Below are 24,019 nucleotides of genomic sequence, written 5' to 3'. Positions count from 1 at the left end.
CTATAAAAGTTCTTTTTTTAGCGAAACGGCTGCCCCAAAAGCAATTATATTAGGATGGTTTGGCAGAGCAGACACTAGCGGATCGCTAGTGTCTGACAGCTAATTATGTGAAACGAAGTGGTAGAAACCCTTTAAGGGAATAATTTCTGCCAACCTATCAGACATTGTACTGCCACATGCTTTCATTGTGTCCAGTCACCAGGGGTAGTTTGTCTTCATGAAGTGTGTCACCAGCCTTTTATGGCTTCTCAGCCTCCTCATAGGTAGCTTGAGAACCTACACAACAGGACCCCCATCTAGATAATCACAGAAGGAGGAGTGGACTTCTGCAGGTAGTTGTCTTCAGCTGAAGGTGTTGACACACGTTAGATGAATGTCAGCCAAACCTGAAGATTTCTGAAAGTCCTGATAACTATCTAATGTGGACGTGGGCCTCCTGACTCTCCCCTGATGGCAGATGTCTAGGGGAGCGAAGGATCAGGCATTTTGATTTCGGCATCCCTGATCCATTTCTCTCATGGATGATAAAGCTCTGTTCACATCTTGTTTTTTGTTATGTCAGAATTAGTTCCCTATGGAGGTTTCTTGATATTTGTCACTATATAGGCTATTGACTCCCATTGCAAATAACATTAAAGTATACTGCCTGGTATATGTGCCCACCACATAAAAAGCGTAGTAGTTTTGGCATAGGCTGGTGTATGGGGCCTCTTGACATAACAGAGGTGTACATTGGGAAATGCCTCCAGCATGGTCAAAAATGATACGTAAACGGCCTAAGCCAGTGATGGCGAACCTATGGCACGGGTGCCAGAGGCGACACTCAGAGCCCTCTATGTGGGCACCCGCACCCAGGAAAAACTCTATGGCTTACCAATATGCTTTAGACTTTTCCTGCCATTCATCAGCACATGACGCACTATGAACAGCACAGGCAGGGCACTGAATGTAGGCTATTAAGCTATTATAGCTATATGATAAAGTACATGAAAGATATACTATATTGGTATTCAGGTTAAATTGCCGTGTTGGCACTTTGCGATAAATAAGTGGGTATTTGGTTGAAGTTTGGGCACTTGGTCTCTAAAAGGTTCACCATCACTGGCCTAAGCCATCACAAGAGGTGTTTAACAGCAGCATATTTCCATCTCTCCATTTAAAGGGTTTTCCGAGTGTTTTGTACTAATGACCAATCCTCAGAATAGGTCATCAGTATCTGATCGAAGGGCGTCGGACTCTAGGCACCCCCGCTGATCAGCTGTTTGAAGAAACCGTGTGGTCCGGTGAGTGCTGTGGCTTCTTCCTAGGCTAGTGACGTCATGTTCATTGGTGACAGGGGCTTGGCACAACTCAGTCCTATGTGAATGGGGCTGAGCTGCGATACCAAGCACAGCTGCTATCCAATGGACGTTGCCGTGCCTAGTAAGCCGTGAGGAGGCACTAGTGAGCATCGCAACCTCTTCAAACAGTGGGGATGCTGGGTGCCAGAACCTTGCCAATCAGATACTGATGACCGGTATAAAACACTCGGAAAACCCCTTTAAGAGAATAAAAATGCTCAGCCAAGCATGCATGGTGGGGGAATGAACATTCTGCCGATAGCAATCTAAGGTGTATAGGTACCTTAAAACTCTGTAAGGTTTTTATTTTACTACAAAATGAAAACCTGGCCACTTGCTTCTAGGAGACTTGAAGTAGTGATATTGGGATGTCTCCAGTTTTATCGATCTCTCAGGTTATGATTCTTTTCATAGTTTGACTGTAGTTTGCTAGATTTCAGTATGTCGCTATGATTTGTGTGTCCCCTCTATTTGCTTCCTGCACCTCTCTCAGCACTTGAAGAAACAGCCAGCCGGGAAGCCAGGCACGGGTTCTGCTGTTTGACAAATCTGGGAGTACTTAGATTGTGAAATCTTGATGAATCACACAAGTCCTCTCATGAACCCTCATCTCATTATCAACTCAGCTTCTCAAATTGTGGATGCCAAAAAAGACTTCAAGCAAAAGTCACTTTCAAATCTGGTGGGACTGTTTTCTGTTATGGCTATAGATATATGTATACATATATCTTTTACTGTATTATGGTTTCCAGTTACAGCAAAGAGAACTTATTCTAGTCCAAAAATTTTCAGAGAGGAAACAGTAGGAAAATGCTGACAATGAACAAAAAAATGAAATGCAGTTCAGCTGTGGTTAACACGGAGAAGGTCTTGGTCACATGCAAGTGAGAGGTCCTGTGTAACAAAGTAGGGATCGACCGATTATCGGTTTGGCCGATATTATCGGCCGATATTGAGGATTTTGAACGTTATCGGCATCTATTTTGCCGATATTCCGATAACGTATTGGGAACACAGAACGCGCTGCTCTCAGCGCGTTCTGTGTTCCCTCCGCAGCACAGAGGAGAAGGAAGCAGTGTCTCCTCCCCCTGTGATGCTGCTGCCTCCAATGGCAGGACGGAAGACAAGAGGAGGGGAGGGGCTGTGGCCGCTGCGCCACCAATGAAGATGAGTCTTTCATTAATTCAAATACAGGAGGCGGGAGCTGGCTGCAGAATCACATAGCCGGCTCCCGACCTCTATGAACGGCAGCTGCGGTCCGCGGTAGTTAACCTCTTAGGTGCCGCGGATCGCAGCTACCGCTCATAGAGGTCGGGAGCCGGCTATGTGATTCTGCAGCCAGCTCCCGCCTCCTGTATGTGAAAGAGAGGTATCTTCATTGGTGGCGCAGTGCGCCCCCCCCCCTCAAGCAGTGCGCCCCCCACCCCAATAGTAAAAACATTGCTGGCGCAGTGCGCCCCCCCCCCCCTCAAGCCCCCTAGTATTAGTCATTGGTGGCGCAGTGCGCCCCCCACCCCCATCCCAATAGTAAAAACATTGGTGGCGCAGTGCGCCCCCCCCCCCCAGTTCTAATCAGTGGTGGCAGTGGCCACAGGATCCCCTCTCCCTTGCTCCTCCGATCGGAGCCCCAGCAGTGTAAGCCTGGGGCTCTGATCGGTTACCATGGCAGCCAGGACGCTATTGAAGCCCTGGCTGCCATAGTCAGCTCCATGCTGCTGTGTGCACAGAGAACAGGGCAGCAGGGAGAGTGCGAGATCCTATTCACTCTGATAGAGATCTATCAGGGTGAATGGGACAAGGGTTCTAGTCCCTAAGGGGGCTAAAAGTTAGTAAAAAAAAAAAAACACAAAAATATTAAGTATAAATGAAAAAGATTTACAAAAAAAATAAAATAATAATACACGTTAACAATAAACATAAATTTTCAGCAGATTTGTGTAAGAATTTTTTTTTTTCCTCAAAAATAAAAATACCCAGAATATCGGTATAAATTATCGGCTATCGGCCTGAAAGTTGACAAATTATCGGTATCGGTATCGGCCCTAAAAAATCAATATCGGTCGATCCCTATAACAAAGTCGAGTAGATCAGATATATTCTGTGACTGATTTAAGCTGACCCCTCCACCCCCACTTTTGGTTTCCCCCAGCCCTGGCAATGGCATCTATTTTCTGCATAGTAATATGGCACTCATACCACAAGAATATTGCACCATTTGCAATGGCGATTGAATACCTGGGCTTAGGTGGTATGCAGGCATCATTGCCCTGTGTGAGGGCATCTCATCTGTGTTTTCTCTCCTCCTTTGTTTGCTACTAGTTAGCGCCATCCACCATTTGTATATGTTATTCTTGAATCTGGTTTCTAGATTAGCTGAAAAAGAAGGTGCAAGCGGGTAAAAACCATTGGATATATGTTTTTTTAATCACTTTTTTAATCACATGTCACTTTTTCCATTGCTCACATTTGTCCAGCTTCCAAAAATGTTATTTTGGAATTTCTATTCTACAGAATTGACATATACTGTAAGAGATAGAAAGTGGGGAAAAGCAATTTTTTGTTTACATGCCTGATTTACCGATAATGTGAATTTCTAGGAAAATGACTGGATATATTAGTTCATGATTATAATCTGCCTGTACCGACACGTACATATAATAAAAGTGCAAGCAGTGTTTTTAGGTTAGATTAGTCAGCACTTTGGTTTACCAACTCCACAGCTCTGCTGATAATTGTTCTATTTTTCTTTTTTCTTTTTTCCTTCTTTTTTTTTAAATTCTGTTTTCTGTACATGATTATGGGGGCAGCCATTTTTCCTGACCTGTTAACATCATTCAGTGATATGCTTTAAAAGGAACCCGTCATCACCTTTATGCCACCCATACTAACGGCAGAATAAAGTAGAGACAGGTGAGTTGATTTCTGCGGTCTGTCATTTATAAGTTAAAAGTAAGTGGTTGCCAAGAACCAACATCACGATCATTGCAGACTGGGCCTGGAAAAGAGTCCCGGCCACCTGAGAAGAGTCCTGGTTATTTATGAATTCCTGCTCTCCTCCCCACCTGCTGATGACTGACTGTCTTCTACCTAGTTTTCTCCCTTTCTGTCTAGGAGAGAACTGCCATCATCAGCAGGTGGGGAGTGCAGGAGATTAGGAATAACCAGGACTCTTCTCAGGTAGCCGTGACTCTTTTCCAGGCCTGGGCTGTAATGATTATGATGCTGGTTCTCGGCAACCACTTACTTTTAGCTGATGTGTGACACACCTCTGAAATCAGCATTTCTGTCACTATTTTATGCTGCCCTCAGTAAGGTCAGCATAAAGTTGATGACAGGTTCCCTTTAACCCCTTAAGGACACGGCCATATTTCACCTTAAAGGGACACTGACAGGCCAAATCAGCATATATAGTTAGATATATGACATTGCAGGTCTTATACAGTCTTTTAAAAGCATATAAGTATCCCCCCTGTCCACCTTATAAAGAGCGAAATATAAAGTTTTATAACCTGCTTCTCCTGTCAGCAATCTGCCCAAGGGGCGGCGTTTCATGTGAAAATGCGCCCAGCCAGCCTTCCCAACTGCTGTTCTTAAGCCCCGCCCAGCTCATCATTATTCACTTCGCTGGGCGGCGGCTAGAACTCTCCCCAGTCCCGATCCTGCACATGGGCAATTCAATCCTCTGGGCATCGTTCAAGCCCAATCTTCTGCGCCTGCGCCCCGCCGTGGTTAGATCGCGCATGCGTACACACACAGCCTGCCTGCGTCTTGGAGGCAGCTGCAGCCTCAGCCATGCACTGTTCAGAGCAGCGCTTCAAAGCGCTGCTCACTCAAATTGTCAAAGGGGTTAATAGTGCGTCCCAGAGGATTGAATTGCCCATGTGCAGGATCGGGACTGGGGAGAGTTCTAGCCGCCGCCCAGCGAAGTGAATAATGATGAGCTGGGCGGGGCTTAAGAACGGCAGTTGGGAAGGCTGGCTGGGCGCATTTTCACATGAAACGCCGCCCCTTGGGCAGATTGCTGACTAGAGAAGCAGGTTATAAAACTTTATATTTCGCTCTTTATAAGGTGGACAGGGGGGATACTTATATGCTTTTAAAAGACTCTATAAGACCTGTAATGTCGTATATCTAACTATATATGCTGATTTGGCCTGTCAGTGTCCCTGACCAGGCCATTTTTTGCAAATCTGACCAGTGTCACTTTGTGTGAATAACTTTAAAACGCTTTTACTTATCCAGGCCATTCTGAAAAAATCTTTATTTATAAAAAAAAAAAAAAATTTACCAAAAATTTAGAAAAATTAGCAAATTTCCAAGTTTCAATTTCTCTACTTCCATAATACATAGTAATACCTCCAAAAATAGTTATTAATTTACATTCCCCATATGTCTACTTTATGTTTGGATCATTTTGGGAATGCCATTTTATTTTTTGGGGACGTTACAAGGCTTAGAAGTTTAGAAGCAAATCTTGAAATTTTTCAGAAAATTTCTAAAACCCACTTTTTCAGAACCAGTTCAGGTCTGAAGTCACTTTGTGAGGCTTACATAAAAGAAACCACCCAAAAATGACCCCATTTTACAAACTACACCCTCAAGATATTCAAAACTGATTTTACAAACTTTGTTAACCCTTTAGGTGTTCCACAAGAATTAATGGAAAATAGAGATAAAATTTAACTTTTTTGGCAGATTTTCCATTTGAATCAATTTTTTCCAGTTACAAAGCAAGGGTTAACAGACAAACAAAACTCAATATTTATGGCCCTGATTCTGTAGTTTACAGAAACACCCCATATGTGGTTGTAAATTGCTGTATGGGCACACGGCAGGGCGCAGAAGGAAAGGAATGCCATATATACGGTTTTTGGAAGGCAAATTTAGCTGGACTGGTTTTTTGACACCATGTCCCATTTGAAGCCCCCCTGATGCACCCCTAGAGTAGAAACTCCCAAAAAGTGACCCTATTTTGGAAACTACGGGATAGGGTGGCAGTTTTGTTGGTACTATTTTATGATTTTTGCGGGATGATATGACGGTTTAATTGGCACTATTTTGGGGTGCGTATGACTTTTTAATCGCTTGCTATTATTTTTTTTACGGTATTCACTTGAGGGGTTAGGTCATGTGATATTTTTATAGAGCAGGTTATTATGGATGCGGCAATACCTAATATGTCTACTTTTTTTTTTATTTATGTACGTTTTTTTTTTTATTTATGTAAGTTTTACACAATTATTAAATTTTTGAAACAAAAAAATCATGTTTTAGTGTCTCCATAGTCCGAGAGCCATAGTTTTTTCAGTTTTTGGGAGATTATCTTGGGTAGGGTATGATTTTTGCGGGATGAGATGACTGTTTGATTGGCACTATTTTGGGGTGCGTATGACTTTTTGATCGCTTGCTATTACACTTTTTGTGATGCAAGGTGACAAAAAATGGCTTTTTTTTTTTTACCCTTTTTTTTTTTTTACACAGTATTCATTTAATATTTATATAGCAGGTTATTACGGACGCGGCGATACCTAATATGTGTAGTGCATTTATTTTTTATTTTTTTAATCAGTGATAAATGTGTTTTTATTATTTTTTCACTATTTTTTTCACTTTTTTTTTTTAACCCAGACCCACTTGATTCTTGAAGATCCAGTGGGTCTGATGTCTGTATAATACAGCACAGTACACTATATAGTATACTGTACTGTGTTCTCACTCCCTCTGTGATCCCGTCAAGAATCGGAGGCTGAAACGGCACAGCAGCCCCCGATGGGAGAGGGGGGGAGCTCCCTCCCTGTTAGCCTCTTCCATTCAGCGGTCCCTACGGACTGCGGCATGGAAGGGGTTAAACGGTTGACATCACAGCACAGATGTCAGCCGTTTCAAGCAGAGTGTCAGCAATGTGCTGACACTCTGCTAAAACCGCTCGTCCATCCTGGAAATGAGAGGGGGCGGGCGGGATGATTGCCCACCCGCACCTCTCCCCCTGCACAGCGTGCCGGCAGATAATGAGGGGGGGTGGTTAAAAATAAAAATGTAGGTAATTTTGAAGTTTCTGATCCGCGGGGATCAGAAACTTCCGACAGCGCTGCAAACTGCAGGTCTGAATTGACCTGCGGTTTGCAGCGATCGCCGATACGGGAGGGGGGGGGGGGGGGGGGGTTACAGGACCCCCCCTCGGCATTGTCCCAGGGTGCCTGCTGATTGATTTCAGCAGGCACCCAGTTCCGATTACCGCCTGCCGCACGGCGGTCATCGGAAATACACATGACGTACCGGTACGTCATGTGTCCTTAAGTACCGGGACATCATGACGTACCGGTACGTCATGTGTCCCCAACAGGTTAAGGTGGATTTACACAGGCAGATTACTGGGAACAAACTTTCCTGTGAACGCTCGTTCCCGACAATATGCCTGTCTAAAGGTTCAGCCGATCACCCGATGAATGAGTGAAACACTCATTCATCGGGTGATCCTATCGTTTGTGCAGGCACATCAATCATCATTTCTGGGCAGCAGATTATGCTAGCTAAACAGTGATCTGCTGCCCAGAAACAGTGCAGCTGTATGGGGACGAGCGATTGCAATAGCCATCCCTCTTCCTCATACTGTGGAGGTGATCTCTGCATGTAAAGGCAATGCTTCACCTCCACTTAACGAGCAGCCAACTGTCGGGAAGGAACGCTTCCTTCCTGACAATCGCCTTCTCCTTGGCACGTGTAAATGCCTTTACAGAAGCCATATGGGTCATAGACATAAGAGACTGGAGGGGACTCATTGACTTCTGTGGTTGAGTTTTATAGACCTGCTGAGTGGGAATAAGTTAGCTGTGACAATCACCTATTGTCAGTGATAGATCATGTGTTATCTGTATAGTAGGTGATATATTTCATTGCCTCTAATAGGATGACTACAGATAGAAGTGATCTCTACAGAACAGGAAGTATCAGCCTATTATGAGGCTCAGTGGCCAGAGGTGAAAACTGCACAATTTCTTGATATTTTTTTTAGTTTTCTTTTAATTTAAAAAAATTAAGTCTGTCCCTTCCAAAATTGGTTTCCAAGTAAGCATACCGCCAGTAGTTTAGGTGCCCCAAAAAATAACCTTGCCTTCCTTTTAAAAATTGAGTCCTCTGATCTGAGAAATGTTTCTTTTTAGGCTTCAAGCACACAAACGTATTTAGTTTCCGTGTCTGTTCCGTTTAATTTTTTTTGCTGATAGGATATGGATCCATTCATTTCAAAGGGTCTGCAAAAAATGCGGACAGCACACAGTGTGCTATCCACATCCGTATGTCCGTTCTGTAGCCCCTCAAAAAGATAGAACATGTCCTATTCTTGTCCATTTTGCGGACAAGGCTAGGCATTCTTATAATGGATACACAGAAAAACGGATGCCATATGAACGTCATATGTTTTTTTTGCAATTTGTGGCTCACAAAACACATACAGTTGTGTGCATGTAGCCTTAGGCTACTTTCACACCTGCGTTAGGTGCGGATCCGTCTGGTATCTGCACAGACGGATCCGCACCTATAATCCAAACGCTTAGATCCGTTCAGAACGGATCCGTTTGCATTACCATGAACAAAAAAAAAAATAATAATAATTTTTTTTTTTTTTTTTTTGTTCATGATAATGCAAACGGATCCGTTTTGACTTTACATTGAAAGTCAATGGGGGACGGATCCGTTTGAAAATTGAGCCATATTGTGTCAACTTCAAACGGATCCGTCCCCATTGACTTACATTGTAAGTCTGGACGGATCCGTTTGCCTCCGCATGGCCAGGCGGACACCCGACCGCTGCAAGCTGCGTTCAGGGGTCCGCCTGCTGAGCGGAGCGGAGGACAAACGGTGCCAGACTGATGCATTCTGAGCGGATCCGCATCCACTCAGAATGCATTAGGGCTGGGCGGATCCGTTCGGGGCCGCTTGTGAGAGCCTTCAAATGGAACTCACAAGTGGAGCCCCGAACGCTAGTGTGAAAGTAGCCTTATTTGTATGCAAACAAGGTTTTCCGTGCCCCATGGGTTGTGCTGCTCTGTTTTGTGCACCATTGAGCTGCCAGTAACACCACCAAGCACACCCCCACCACCCCTCTTCCTTGATTGACAGTCTCTGAGATGTCAGAGCTGGTAGCAATGACTCAAGGAAAGCCAGGTGCACTGAATGGAGCAACTCCACCAACACTGCACCGAAAACATTATTTGCTTAAAAGAAGCATTTTTCAGAATTTTCAACAGAGGTATGGTTATGTTTGAGGCCTCTCCTCTACATGGCAGTATGCTCACTATGAAAATAATTTGGGAGGTGACAGACACCCTATAAATAATATGGGGGGAATTTATCAAGCCCTGCACATCAGAATTCTGGCTTCAAAGAGTCGCAGTTAGGGGTTTCTGTGACTTTTTGGGGTCAATTTTGCTACTTTTTGAGGACTGCGTCATCCAGTGCAGCCTACAGATTTGGAGTGAAAAATCAGGCGTACTTTTATTAGTATAGGCGTGGCCACATTGCACTACTGTACACCATCTTCAGAAATTTAGCGCAGGTGCGTATAGCAATTTAAGTCTAAAAGCTAACCTCAAAACACCTCCATTGATAAATTCCCCGTTATGTTTCTAATGACTCTTTCCCTTTAATGTTGCATAATAAAATACATTTAGCCAGCTGGTAATCCATAAAACCGTGTCACATTGGAAACAGTTTCTATTGTAGTTTAGTATCTCCCTGTTGTATATTTTCACGTAAATGACCAGGGTATGCAAAGAGACATCTCCCAAGAAAGAGAACCATCTTGCCTGCGTCTCCCATTAGAAGTGGCTCCCTATCAGTCAAAATCCGACTTTCCAACAAGTCTTGCGATTTCCGTAAATATATATTTGGGAGTCGGGTATTTAAAGATGCCACCTGCTCACGAGCGCAGAGGACACGATAGCCTCCAGTAGGGCTGAAACAATTCATCGATTTAATCAATAAAGTCAAGGCAAAAAAATCCTGCATGGAGGATTGGTTTAAATCACATGACCACGGAGCGTGAGTGAAATGAAGCCTCTCACTCACCGCTCCGTGGCCTCCCGACTCGGCACCGCGCTGCAGGGCCTTGCGTTCACACAGCGTCAGCACTTTGGCTAACACTGTGTGTGACGTCAGGTCCCAGTGCATGCTGGGATGAAGATGCGTCTCCTGCGGACTCCATGTTTCAGCGCACGTCGCCCTCGCAAGGAAAGGTAAGTATAAAGGTAGAAGAACTAGCAGCGGCGGGGGGGGGGATGGGGGCACCTGTGATTTGGCAATAGCATGTATAAAGTTATTTGCAGCCAGGCGAAGGGCCCCAAGGGGTTAATGTGGGCACCTGTTAATGTGGGCACCTGTGATTTGGCAATGGCATGCATAAAGTTATTGGCGGGGAGGGATTAATGGGGGCACCTGTGATTTGGCAGTGGCATGTATAAAGTTATTGGCGGGGGGGGGGAGAGGGGGTAAATTGGGGCACCTGTGATTTGGCATGGACGGGCTGATCTGGGGGAGTGGTTGACATGGTGGATGGCATGGAGGCACTGGGGAAGGGGGAGATAATGGCAGCCAGTGAACTCCGGCAGTCTGTTCTTCCACCGAAACAGACTGACGGAGTTCACAACATAACCTTAGATATACATTCTGGTAGAGGAATAGCCTGCAGGAGTATAATCTATTTTTTGTCTGCCAAAAGCCGGACCCCATTACAGTCAATTGCTGCAGAATGTATATTGCAGCTGTGAAATAAGCCTTATGTGTGTGCAATTATTTGCTATACCACTGTAACAAATAAAAATATTGTTTTTTATAAAGGAATACGTTATTTTAAGAAGGTTTTTCTTATTAGATTACTTGATTAATCGTAAAAAATTATCAATAGAATACTCGATTACTAAAATATTTGTTTACTGCAGACCTAGCCTCCAGGTGCCTGCTGTTTTAAACAGCAGACATCGGGGGCTAATGTATGCGATTGACGATTGCGTTGATCACACACATTTAACCCCTCAGATGCTGTGGTAAAATGTGACAATGGCATCTGGGAGCTCAGAAATCGGAAGCACACACTACCAGCCATGCAACGGTTCCCCCTAGCAGGGATCAGGGGGGCTGGATGGTGCGTGCGGCAGCCGCGGTCTTCCTGAATGATCCGAAGCTACTGCAGCTATGTTCATATGAAGAACCTGTAGGAGTCATTGGAGTTTATGAGAGAAGCAATCTAATGATTGCTTGTTCAAGTTTCCTAGGGGAACTATTAAAAAGTGTAAAAAAAAATTTTTTTTCAAAATATTAAAATAAATATTCAAATCGCCACCCCTTTCCCCAAAATAAAAATAAACAATAAAAAAATAAACATCATAGATATCGCTGCATGTGAAAACATAAACATGGAACTATTTATCACATAAGGTGAATGGCATTTCACTTCACCTCCTCCCAAATTTTTTTTGTAAAAAGTGATCAAAAAGTTGTACACGCTTCTACATAGTATCAACAGATCGTCCAGCAAAAATGAGCCCCACACAGCTCTGTAGAGATAAAAATGAAAAAGTTATGGGGTTCTTAATATGGCGTTGCAAAAAAAAAATGTTTCCAACGTTTTTATTTTATGTCATTATTAAAACGCAAAAAAAAACTATATAAATGTGGTATTATTGTAATTGTACTGACCCAGAGAATAAAGGGGACATGTCAGTTTTACCACATAGGAAACCCTGTAAAAACAAGACCCATAAACTGTGGCAGAATGTGTGTGTGTGTGTGTTTTTTTTATAATTCCACCTCCTTTGTAATGGAACTATTTACAGTTGCATACAGTGTAGTGGAAAAAGTTTCAAGTACAACTTGTCGTGCAAACAACAAGCCCTTTTGTGGCTATGTGATTGGAAAAATAAAAAAAGTTATGTCTCTGGAAAGACTGGGATTAAAAAACAAAAATGAAAAAACAGAAAATGGCCCAGTTCTGAAGGAGATTCAGCACCCTGCCTTAAACTAGGATAATGAACTTCATGGTATACAGGCTGAATGGGTTAAGTCTCCAAACTTTTCTGTAGGAGCTTGTCCAGTGATGATGTAATCCCGAAAAACCTCTGTTCACCCTGGGGTCGAAGCAGAACAAAACTGTTTGATTACATGATGTCATCTGGCAAGGCCAAGCAGACTTTTCTGGAACACTACAGTTCTTATGCTGCTTGAATTGGGCTTGCTGCCTGAGGTTTGGGGAAACGGCAACATTTGATTGTCTTAATAATTTAAATGGTGGACTTCACATGTGATTGGTATAAAGCAGAGAACTCCATGAAAAGTAAGCTGTTAACCAATTACAATTGGATATAGTAAAATTGTGGTTCTACTCCAACAGTCTGGCTGCTCTGGTTTGTACCATACAGTATCTTTTAAGGTCTTCCTCAGTAGGCATTAGTAGTTATGAGGCTTCATTTATAGACACTTTTTATGTGGCATTTTTTCTTTGGGAAAAAAGCTTGTAAAAAAGGCTGGAGTTTTTTTTTAAATGTTCCATGCATTTTTTTTGTATTCATTTTTGCAGAATGTTGTGTTTTAGTCCCTGTATTTTCATGCATTTTTCACATTAAAGGGAGTCTGTCAGATAGTACCAGCAATGGCCCTCAGAACTTTGTACAAGAAGCATGCTAAACATACCTTTATGTCATTTGGCTCTTTTATTGAATGTCCTATGAAAAAAAAAAAACGCTCCCAAATGCTCAGCAAGGCGGGCTTTGCCTTTAAAAGGCCCAGGCCCACCGCCCTTCCCCTGTGTGCTTCTCAAGCTCCCAAGGCTTTCTCCCCCTCTCCCCTGACGTGAGGGACGATGCAGGCAGCACTACATCATTGTGACGTCAGTGGAGAGGGGTAGAAGCCTTGGGAGCTTAGGGGAAGAGCACACATCGGAAAGGGCGGCGGCATACATAAGGCCAGAAACCACAGAAATGGCCACAAACAGTTGGATTTCTCAAGTTGACTGAGCAGGAGAAATAACTTTGGCCTGATGCTGACTTTTGATAAATTTGTCTTACAAGAAAACGACATAACAGTTGCAATTTTCTCAGAAATAAAAAACAAATCTGTTTGAAAAATCAGCGCCATAGTTCCTGGGAAGCAGATCCGTGTAAAAAGGGATCTGCTGCCCATGGAAAATAATTCTCTAAGGGGATGAGCAATCACAGCAGCGATCATTTTTCCCCATACAGTGGAGATGATTGCTGCATGTAAATGCAGCTCTCACCTTTACTCATGAACAAGCATTAGTGTTACTAAATGGTGCAAAATATTGGTTGGACAGGCATAAAATTGTATAACCTGTCAGTAATGGCCAGTTTGCATTGTTCGCCCGCGAACATATGCGGGCTGCCATCTTTTTTCACAAGTCCGGCAAGGCACAGGTAAGCCCTTACCTGTGCCTGTGCGCGAGCCGGTCTGAAAACAAATGCGGTCAGTGGGAGCAGGCAGTTCCGAGAACAGCCACCGGGGGCCTTCATCGGGCTGTTCTCGGAACTGCCTGCTCCCGGTGACCGCATTTGTTTTCAGACCGGCTCGCGGCACAGGTAAGGGCTTACCTGTGCCTCGCCGGACTTGTGAAAAAAGATGGCAGTCCACATATGTTCGCGGGCGAACAATGCAATCTGGCCATCACTGTTCCCTGTTATAAAAACTGTTTCATAACCAAGATAATGAATTCAAATTTAGATATTAGAAATCAGTAAAATCTGAAACACCAGATGGTTAAATAAAGCCATTGAGAATAGATAGAAATAGATAGATACAGTCAGTGGAGACATTGTGGCTGTCCTCACATGTATGTCTGCCCAAACCTTGGTTTCCTGCCAAATTCTCTCCATTCTGCTGCCTTTTATGTGAAATATCTTCATGATGGGGTAGTGTGTATATTGAGTAAACATTTCCATTTGTGACTGCTGTTGTGGTCTTCACATACTTACTGCTAGCTAATAACCAGGTTATCAAAAGATGTGTTCCAGTAATAATGCTAGTTTCACACTAGCGGCAGGGGAGTCCGGCAAGCTGTTCCGGCGGGTGAACAGCCTGTCGGATCCGTCCTGCCGCTAGTTCACATGTACCCCCGGACTGCTGCTCTGTCCCTATTGACTATAATGGGGCGGGGGCGGAGTTCCGGCGGCAGCACACGGCGAGAGGCAGCCGGACTAAAAGTACTGCATGTCAATGGGGACTGAGCGGCAGTCCGGGGGCACACGTAAACTATCGGCAGGACGGATCCGACAGGCTGTTTAACCGCCGACACAGCCTGTCGGACTCCCCTGCCGCTAATGTGAAAGTACCCTAAGGCTGGGAAATGTGGGTAACGACTTCTGCAGGTATGTAATAGAGGCCACACTTGGTACATACATTCTGGATGCACTATATCCATAAATATACTATCAGGACAACCATGAGTATAGACTATATATGTTTTTTCTCCAGCATACCTAAACATGCTACCCAGCTTTCTAGAGCTTCTGAAAGGAAAATATGCACAATTATGTAGTGAAAGGAGGAATTATCACTGCATACCTGGGCAGATTAGCTATTCAGCTGTATATACCATGGCTGGTGCTCTGTATATAATACAGCTAATATAGCTAGCACCATTACCAAATGTATTGGTTATCTATTACCAAGAGATTCCTTCCAACAAAATGCCCAGGCTCACTGTATACACAAAAGTTATCCAGACTAAACCTGCCCACTCCTCCTACACTTCCTGTATCATGTGCAGTAGCATCAGAGGGGGAGAAGACATGGCTGCAGCCTGAAAGAACAATACACTGCATTTCTGTTGTGTTTTTAATTGCCTGCAATTGTGATATCTAACGAAACGAGAGCAAATAACAGGCACATAAGTTAGGTTTTGTTGGTTGTCCTTTGTGTTTGGATTTCTGGGTTTAATGGACCTTTAAGGCCTTCTTCATATCATCGTTTAATTTTCTATTCTTCTGATCCCTCAGAAGAACAGAAACATTTTTTAAAAATGGATCCTTTATTTTGAGAATCTGTTGTGCTTATTTTGCATCCGTTGTTGTCAGTTCCTTCAGAGCTTTGTTATTTTAGACAAGAGGAAACGTCCGGTGTGGAGGACTTTTTCTCCTGTCTAAAATAATGGATCTTGGATGGAACTGACAAAAACGTATGCAAAATAAGCACAACAGATGCTCAAAATACAGGATCTTTTTTTATCTGTTCTTCTGACGTATCAGAAGAACAGAATACGAAATGGTGATGTGAACATGGCCTAATCAATGTCTGCCTTCACTTTCAGAGACTCAGACATGTGAGACAAATGGATGTAACTTTATGTGAGAAAGCTGAGCAGCCGTGTGGCTGTCAGAGATAGTAGATCACTGATTGAGCTTTCTTTTCTCTTTACAGGTATATATTATTAATGTCACCTGGTCAAATGGTACCACAGAGGTCATCTATCGAAGATACAGCAAGTTCTTTGACTTACAGGTGAGAAATGGAGAGTGACTATTAATACAGAAGAGTATTGAAAGGCTTACCACAGACACTTTAGGATGGACACATACATTAGGATCCATTTACATGTCAGTATTTTGTAATCCTTTTGCGGAACGGAATATGGAGCCATTCATTTCAATGGCCCCGCCAAAAATGCGGACAGCATTCAGTGTGTTGTCCGCTTCCGTTCCGTTCCGTTATGCGGATCCAAAAAAATTTAGCTTGTCCTACTATTGTCTGCAAAATGCGGTCCAGGGTCCCATTGTAGTCAACGGGTCCGCAAAAATGCGGATGACATGCGGAATGCATCAATATGTCATCCGCATTTGCAGATCCGTTTCCAGGAAATAGAAAGGCATTTAGTACCCTACCAACATATATTCCTCCTTCCTTTTTTTTTTTGCGGAAAAACTTAACAAATTGTTAAAAAGGAACGAAAATCCTCAAAAAGGAACGAAAATCTGGAAAAGAAAAATACTGACGTGTGAATGGACCCTTAGGCTAAGGTTGTTCAAAACAGAAAATCTCAACCAAAACCACTGTTCTTCAGGTTGGAATTTAACAATGAATGTTTGTTTTAGTCGACCAATGACAGAAGACATACGTGTTGATTTTCATCAGACTAGTCTACAAGCAATCTTCCCATGAAAGAACATTCCCAGAAAGAGTCATTCCCTTGGAGACATTGAAAAAGTGTGCCTAATTTTAGGAACAGCCAGAATAGATTAATTGTCTATGGTGACATTGGTGTAACAGTCTTTTGCTAGATGATCGCTCATTCAACGGTTGTTTCTCCATCAACTTACTCTTTCTAATGTGTATGACTACCTTTAGTCTTCAGACTAGGACAGGTACAATAACAAGATGCTGGTTGACGTTGGTTAAACACCACAGTCAGTATTGACCATGGAATCCAAGGGGTAAAATGGCTAGGATCGGACACAGCTACTGAGTCTGCTCATTGTACTCCCCTGTGATATGTGATGCACATGTACATTATGTGTCGAGAAGGGTGTTAAACTATATCATGGAAACTAGCATGCCCCTACTCAATCTTTTATACTTTTGATACTACATATTAACTTTGATAAAGTTCAACAAAAACAATATGATTTTTAAATATGTTCTAGAAAAAGAAAAGATAGAATATCATTGGGTGTCAATGTTTAATACTCGAGGCCCCATGTTCACCACCAGAAAAGAATACTTCCATGATAACCTGACCCTTTAAAAACCACTTCTGCTCCTGTGAACCCCATGTTCCCATGCATTACATTTGAAGACAAGGGATTATTTACATGAGACAATAATGTTTATGGAGGGAAGGTCAGTAAGAGATAACGGAGGCAGCATGTAAAAGAAATCCCTTTATTGGGGACTGCTTACATGAACAAACGTGTAAAAAAGTTGCTACGTTTCGGCTAATACATAGCCTTTATCAAGCACCAAGTTTTATCAAAAAGCTCCTGTTTAAAAAGTATAAGCCACTCCCACACGTACGGACGTGGCCAATTAGATAATTGCACACTATAGTAATTAATCACAGTGTCTCAGATGTGTACATGTAAATCCGCTTTACCTATACATCAGTGTTCTCCCATATGGAGCATAAAACCTAGTAGAGCACATACCTCTATGGCGCACGCTTCCAGCGCGTCCCTCAGCGGCCAGTGCGCATGTCCGGGGAGGAGGGGCCGTTCACTCACGTGTCCGTCACATGATTGCAGACTAACGTGCCCATGCGATCATCAGTGACGCCGAGCCTCCTCCCATTCCTCACCCAGTCAGCGCGCCGTTGCTAGGGACGCGCAGAGAGCCGCCCGTCCTCATTTCTGCCGCTTGAAAAGGCATCCTATTTCGTAAGCGCCAGCGATCATATATGCACTCTTAGTTACAGAGGGGGGCCCGTTCCCCAGTCAGGTGGATCATGAGGCAGTGTTCTCTAAATATAACACAGTGAACATAAGTGAATATAAAATTAGTGTAGAAAACAGTTATCAATTAAAAAACACTATACAGGACAGGATACAGATTCATCTTAGCGTCACTTGGATCACCTATAAGTTCCCCACATAAAACTCCAGATTCATCCCAAAAGGCTGGAGTGCCTTCAATTCGAAGATCCACTTCATTTCCTTTCTACGTAGGATACGATCCCTGTCACCCCCACGTCTCATTTTACCAACAGAATCAATAATCCAGAACCGAAGCTGGTTAACCGAATGTCCACGCTCCAAGAAATGTTTAGCCACAGGCTTATCCACTTGGGCCCTTCTAATATTGCTTTTATGGGAATTGATCCGCTCCCGGGCCTCCATCGTGGTCTCACCTGTGGAGGGGAAGTGACAGGGTTCAGACTGCCATCAACCCTTATTTTGGGGGCAGCTGGATAGGAGAACTTGGTCTACGCCCAAATCTCATTTCATTGTCCAGTTTAAGATTGAGCAAATGCAGATCTTCCAAGTCGGGTTAAACCGATATTCATTACTTTGAACACTGGGCCGTTTTGACCCATTTTATAAGTCTATAAGGCTGGTTTCACATGGGCGTTGTGGGTGCGTTGCGGGAAAAGACACGCGAGTGCAAAACATTGTAATGCATTTTGCACGCGCGTGAGAAAAATCGTCATGTTTGGTGCCCAAACCCGAACTTCTTCACAGAAGTACGGGTTTGGGTTCGGTGTTGTGTAGATTGTATTATTTCCCCTTATAACATGGTTATAAGGGAAAATAATAGCATTCTTAAAACAGAATACATAGTACAATAGTGCTGGAGGGGTTAAAAAAATAAAAATTTACCTCACCCTAATCCACTTGTTCGCGCAGCCCGGCTTCTCTTCTGCCTTCTTCTGTGAGGAAAAGGACCTGTGGTGACGTCACTTTGCTCATCACACGGTCCATTACATGATCCAGCACCATGGTGATGGATCATGTGATGGACCATGTGATGAGCGTAGTGACGTCATCAAAGGTCCTTTTCCTCACAGATGAAGGCAGAAGAGAAGCCGGGCTGCACGAACAAGTGGATTAAGGTGAGTTAAATTATTATTATTATTATTTTTTTAACCCCTCCAGCACTATTGTACTATCTATTCTGTTTTAAGAATGCTATTATTTTCCCTTATAACTATGTTATAAGGGAAAATAATAATGATCGGGTCCCCATCCCGATCGTCTCCTAGCAACCGTGCGTGAAAATCGCAACGCATCCGCACTTGCTTGCAGATGCTTGTGATTTTCACGCAGCCACATTCACTTCTATGGGGCCTGCGTCGCGTGAAAAACGCACAAAATAGAGCATGCTGTGATTTTCACGCAGCGCACAAGTGATTCGTGAAAATCACCGCTCATGTGCACAGCCCCATAGAAATGAATGGGTCCGGATTCAGTGCGGGTGCAATGCGTTCACCTCACGCATTGCACCCGCGGGGAAAACTCGCCCGTGTGAAAGGGGCCTAAGTGTTGACTGACCAGCCCCAAAGGTGGGGTTTTACTTTACACTTTAACTCTTATGATGCTGCAGTGATGTCAGTTTCTTTCTCAGAATCTAGTTCATTTCTAGCTTTTCACTGCCTCTAAGTAAGTCCTTTTGGATTTGTGGCCTGACACCACAACATCCTGTATTCTTAGTCACTGTGATATAAATATGCCATTACTTTGGACTTTCCAGACTTGCTGTCACATAAACGCCTTCTCTGGTTGAGAGATGTACAAAGACCACATCCATCATGTGCAGAGACAACATCCAGGTTCTTGATTATAATCACATTTATTGCTTTTATTGTGCTGACTACCGTATCCAGAATCTAGATTTTGTTATACTTTATTCACCAGATCACTAGGAGAGAAGTGGAACGATTGTGCTGTCTTTGGTTAATGCTGGTACAGTCCACACTACTGGGATTTTCCACATTCAGATGATTCAAATGGCTCTACAGTATCATGGAGGACAAAGATGCACTCCCCTTTTATGGCAGACAAAATGTTTCAATCGTTGAGCACACCAATAAACAGTATCAATGCTTCTTTTCATCTAGACATAGAATTAAATGATAAAATAATGGCAACATTCAGCTGCCACCAGGGGGAGCTCACTATATACACTCACCTAAAGAATTATTAGGAACACCTGTTCTATTTCTCATTAATGCAATTATCTAGTCAACCAATCACATGGCAGTTGCTTCAATGCATTTAGGGGTGTGGTCCTGGTCAAGACAATCTCCTGAACTCCAAACTGAATGTCAGAATGGGAAAGAAAGGTGATTTAAGCAATTTTGAGCGTGGCATGGTTGTTGGTGCCAGACGGGCCGGTCTGAGTATTTCACAATCTGCTCAGTTACTGGGATTTTCACGCACAACCATTTCTAGGGTTTACAAAGAATGGTGTGAAAAGGGAAAAACATCCAGTATGTGGCAGTCCTGTGGGCAAAAATGCCTTGTGGATGCTAGAGGTCAGAGGAGAATGGGCCGACTGATTCAAGCTGATAGAAGAGCAACGTTGACTGAAATAACCACTCGTTACAACCGAGGTACGCAGCAAAGCATTTGTGAAGCCACAACACGCACAACCTTGAGGCGGATGGGCTACAACAGCAGAAGACCCCACCGGGTACCACTCATCTCCACTACAAATAGGAAAAAGAGGCTACAATTTGCACGAGCTAACCAAAATTGGACTGTTGAAGACTGGAAAAATGTTGCCTGGTCTGATGAGTCTCGATTTCTGTTGAGACATTCAAATGGTAGAGTCCGAATTTGGCGTAAACAGAATGAGAACATGTATCCATCCTCTGATGGCTACTTCCAGCAGGATAATGCACCATGTCACAAAGCTCGAATCATTTCAAATTGGTTTCTTGAACATGACAATGAGTTCACTGTACTAAAATGGCCCCCACAGTCACCAGATCTCAACCCAATAGAGCATCTTTGGGATGTGGTGGAACGGGAGCTTCGTGCCCTGGATGTGCATCCCTCAAATCTCCATCAACTGCAAGATGCTATCCTATCAATATGGGCCAACATTTCTAAAGAATGCTATCAGCACCTTGTTGAATCAATGCCACGTAGAATTAAGGCAGTTCTGAAGGCAATAGGGGGTCCAACACCGTATTAGTATGGTGTTCCTAATAATTCTTTAGGTGAGTGTATAGTTATATAGCTCCTATTAAAGTCAAAAGGATAAACACAAATACTTAGACAGCAAGTGGTGGATGTCGGTAGCTTTCATTGGCTCTTGCTTTGTAAGTTCAGGAGAGTAACACTTAAAGGGTCACAAACTTTTTCAAAAAACCTTTCATATATGTCATCAAGACACATCAAAAGTTTAGAATGTGGAGTGCTGAGATACTTGTCATGTTTTACTCCTAGAAGCCAATAGACGTGGAGCGTTTCTCTGGTTTTAATGTTTTTCCAGTGTTGATAAATTTGGATTTGGTTTCTAGGAAGCCTTTTTTTCTGTTGATAACATCTGTGAGAGTAGGAATATCCTGACGCCTATTAACCCCATTAGAACTGTAGTATTTCTGTTTCTTGCATAATTCGGATACCCAGTTACTGTGGAGGTGTATTTACTTCTGAAGTAACTGCATGAAAATAGATGTACAGTGCGCAAATTACATGTCGGGAGTGGCTATTTATACGCCTCAATGGCATAGTCCTGACTGGTGATCCTACCTGGCAGGCCATCTCAGCACCTCCGGGCCATGGCTAGTAATTACATCCACAGTAATTGCCTGCTCATTACAGACTGCTGCTAAAGGATTAAACCGTAGAGGAAAGAGACTTGTAAAGGGTCAGCGAGTCTCAGGGCTTACTTCCTTTCTGCAATACCTTTTTACATTACTTTCACCACAGTTATTGACCCGCTTAGTTCACTCCCCATTGTTTTGGTAACTTTACAAGCTTTTCTGATAAGCAATTTCCTGAACTGGAAATTCTTTACTGTGATTTTTAACATGGATGTCCAGACATCAGACTCAATAACAAACGCTTCATATGTTAAAAAAGGTATTAAAGGTTAACGTTATTGTGTGCTAAAAAGAACTCTAGTGCTGTTATGACTAGACTGATAACCCAAAGATCATGAGAACGTCATAAGCAATTTTTTTTTGCACGTTATAGCCCAGGGCCAGCCTTTGGGACACTGAGATCCTTGAGGCAAATGCCAGAGGGACCTGGTTTGGGGCTTCCTGCAATACTAGTGGTCTCTCTCTTCTAGAAATTTGTGAGGGTCCCAGATCATAGTAGCTCATAAAAGTTTAACAAAACCTGATATACCCCTTATTTCATATCCATTCCATGCACATGCCTGAAGTAGCCCTAGCTTCCTTGAAGTAAGATGAAGGGTATAGTAAATGCAGTAAAAAGATATTATAATATTTGAATGATATCATATTTTTGGCTGCACACTAGTATCTGTGGTGCCAATCTTGCTCCATTGCAGATTCTTTTAAATTCTAAATTATATTTTCATTGGCTTTTTACTGATAAAAGGTACAATCATTTACAGGCAGGTACCAACAAAAAATGTAAGTGGTACACTACGCACAGTAAGGGACCTCAGCTCAAGCTCACAGCACACTACATTGCATGGTGGCATAGTTGGTGATGAGGACAACATAGTCCTAACACAGTAGAGAAAAAATCTTTAATATACTACTACTTTCTGTGGTGCATTTTAAACACTGATTGGCCATAACATTAAAATCATTATTTTGTTGGCATGTTTTAAGGAGTGGGATATGTATGGCAACGAGTGAACAGTCAGTTCTTTGTGTTGATAGCATGAAAAATCTGCACACATAAGGATTCGAGAGACTGAGACAATCCAAACTTTGATGGATATATTACTGGGTCACAACATCTACAAAATTGTAGGTTTTGTGACATGATCCCTGTAGGCAGTGGTAAAAAAACCAACTAAAATTGGTCCAAGGAAGGTCAACTAATGAACCAGGACCAGGATCATGACCATTTAAGGCTGATTGATATGCATGGGAAGAGAAAGCAAGCCCCCTGTTCTGATACCTCAGAAGAGCTACTGTAGTATAAACGGCTAAAAAAGTTACACCTGGGTGTAATAGAAAGGTGTCAGAATGCAAATGGGATCACAGCTTGCTGAATATTGGGCTACATAACCAGAGACTGTTCATAGTGTCCATGCTGATCCCTCTCCACTGGAAGCATCTACAATGGGTACATTACAACTGAGCCATGGAGCAATGGAAGAAGGTGGTCTTCATTCCTTACTTGAGGATCAGATAGCACCAGGATGCCTTTTGGGAGGAAGACAACTCTGCAGAGGCACTGTGATACTCTGGGCAAAGTTTTCCTTGGAAACCTTGGGTCCTGGCGTTCATGTAGGTGTAACTTTGACATTAACTATGTTGCAGACTAAGTGCACCCCTTCATTGTATAAGTATTCCCTAATGGCAGCAGCCTTTTTCAGCAGGATAATGCACTTTGTTACACTGCAAAAAATTGCTCAGGAATGATTGGAGGAACATAACAAAGAGTTCATCTTTGATGCAAGATTGAAGACAGTTAATGTAATTTCCAGTCTGCACAAGCCATTCGGGGAATTAGCATACTGCCCTTCACTGAGAAAGCCCATTACCTCTAAATGGAAAGTTGCAGGTATGCTGTACTACTCATGTACACAATAATTTGATTGTCATGTGTTCCTGTGCAAGAAAAATACGTGTATCGCTTATAGATGAGTCATATGCATTAAAAATACATCGGTAAAAATCCTGTCTTCGGTCCCTTTATTACGTTCATATGGTTCTCATTGATTGTGGTCATTCTATACATTCTGTAACATATGTTTTCAACATTGTCTTTCTCATATTTCTATTTAAGTTCTTAGTATGTGTTGTGCAATCTGTTATGGAAGAACTACTTCAGAGCTAACCACCCTCACTGACAACCTAAAACAGCACAAATTTACAAAATAACCCTCCCCCTTAGTAAATGGCAGTTCAAGGGAACACTAAACAAAGAAAATGCTAAAAATATATTATCCCAGCACTTAATACCTTAATCTCCTCCTTTCCATAGATCTTATTTTGTCTCATATTACTGTTAAAACTGAGGAACACTTTACGAAATCTTCTCTGTGTGTTGGGAGCTTAGCCATCCTGCCCCTTTTATCCTCCTCACTGT

General features: G+C 42.9%; 1 protein-coding gene across 1 annotated transcript in view; it reads left to right on the top strand.

Annotated features, from left to right (window-relative positions):
• The window catches only part of SH3PXD2B (SH3 and PX domains 2B), a 171,296-nt gene that overhangs the window by 35,485 nt on the left and 111,792 nt on the right, over positions 1-24,019 (top strand). The window contains exon 2 of the mRNA XM_040406366.1: positions 15,762-15,842. Coding sequence (XP_040262300.1) covers positions 15,762-15,842 — 81 coding nt within the window. The remainder of the gene's footprint in view (positions 1-15,761; positions 15,843-24,019) is intronic.

Source organism: Bufo bufo, chromosome 1 (genome assembly GCF_905171765.1).
Source record: "Bufo bufo chromosome 1, aBufBuf1.1, whole genome shotgun sequence".
Classification (NCBI taxonomy): Eukaryota; Metazoa; Chordata; class Amphibia; order Anura; family Bufonidae; genus Bufo; species Bufo bufo.
The sequence above is the reverse complement of the archived record's forward strand: the minus strand, read 5'-3'. Positions and strand labels throughout refer to the sequence as shown.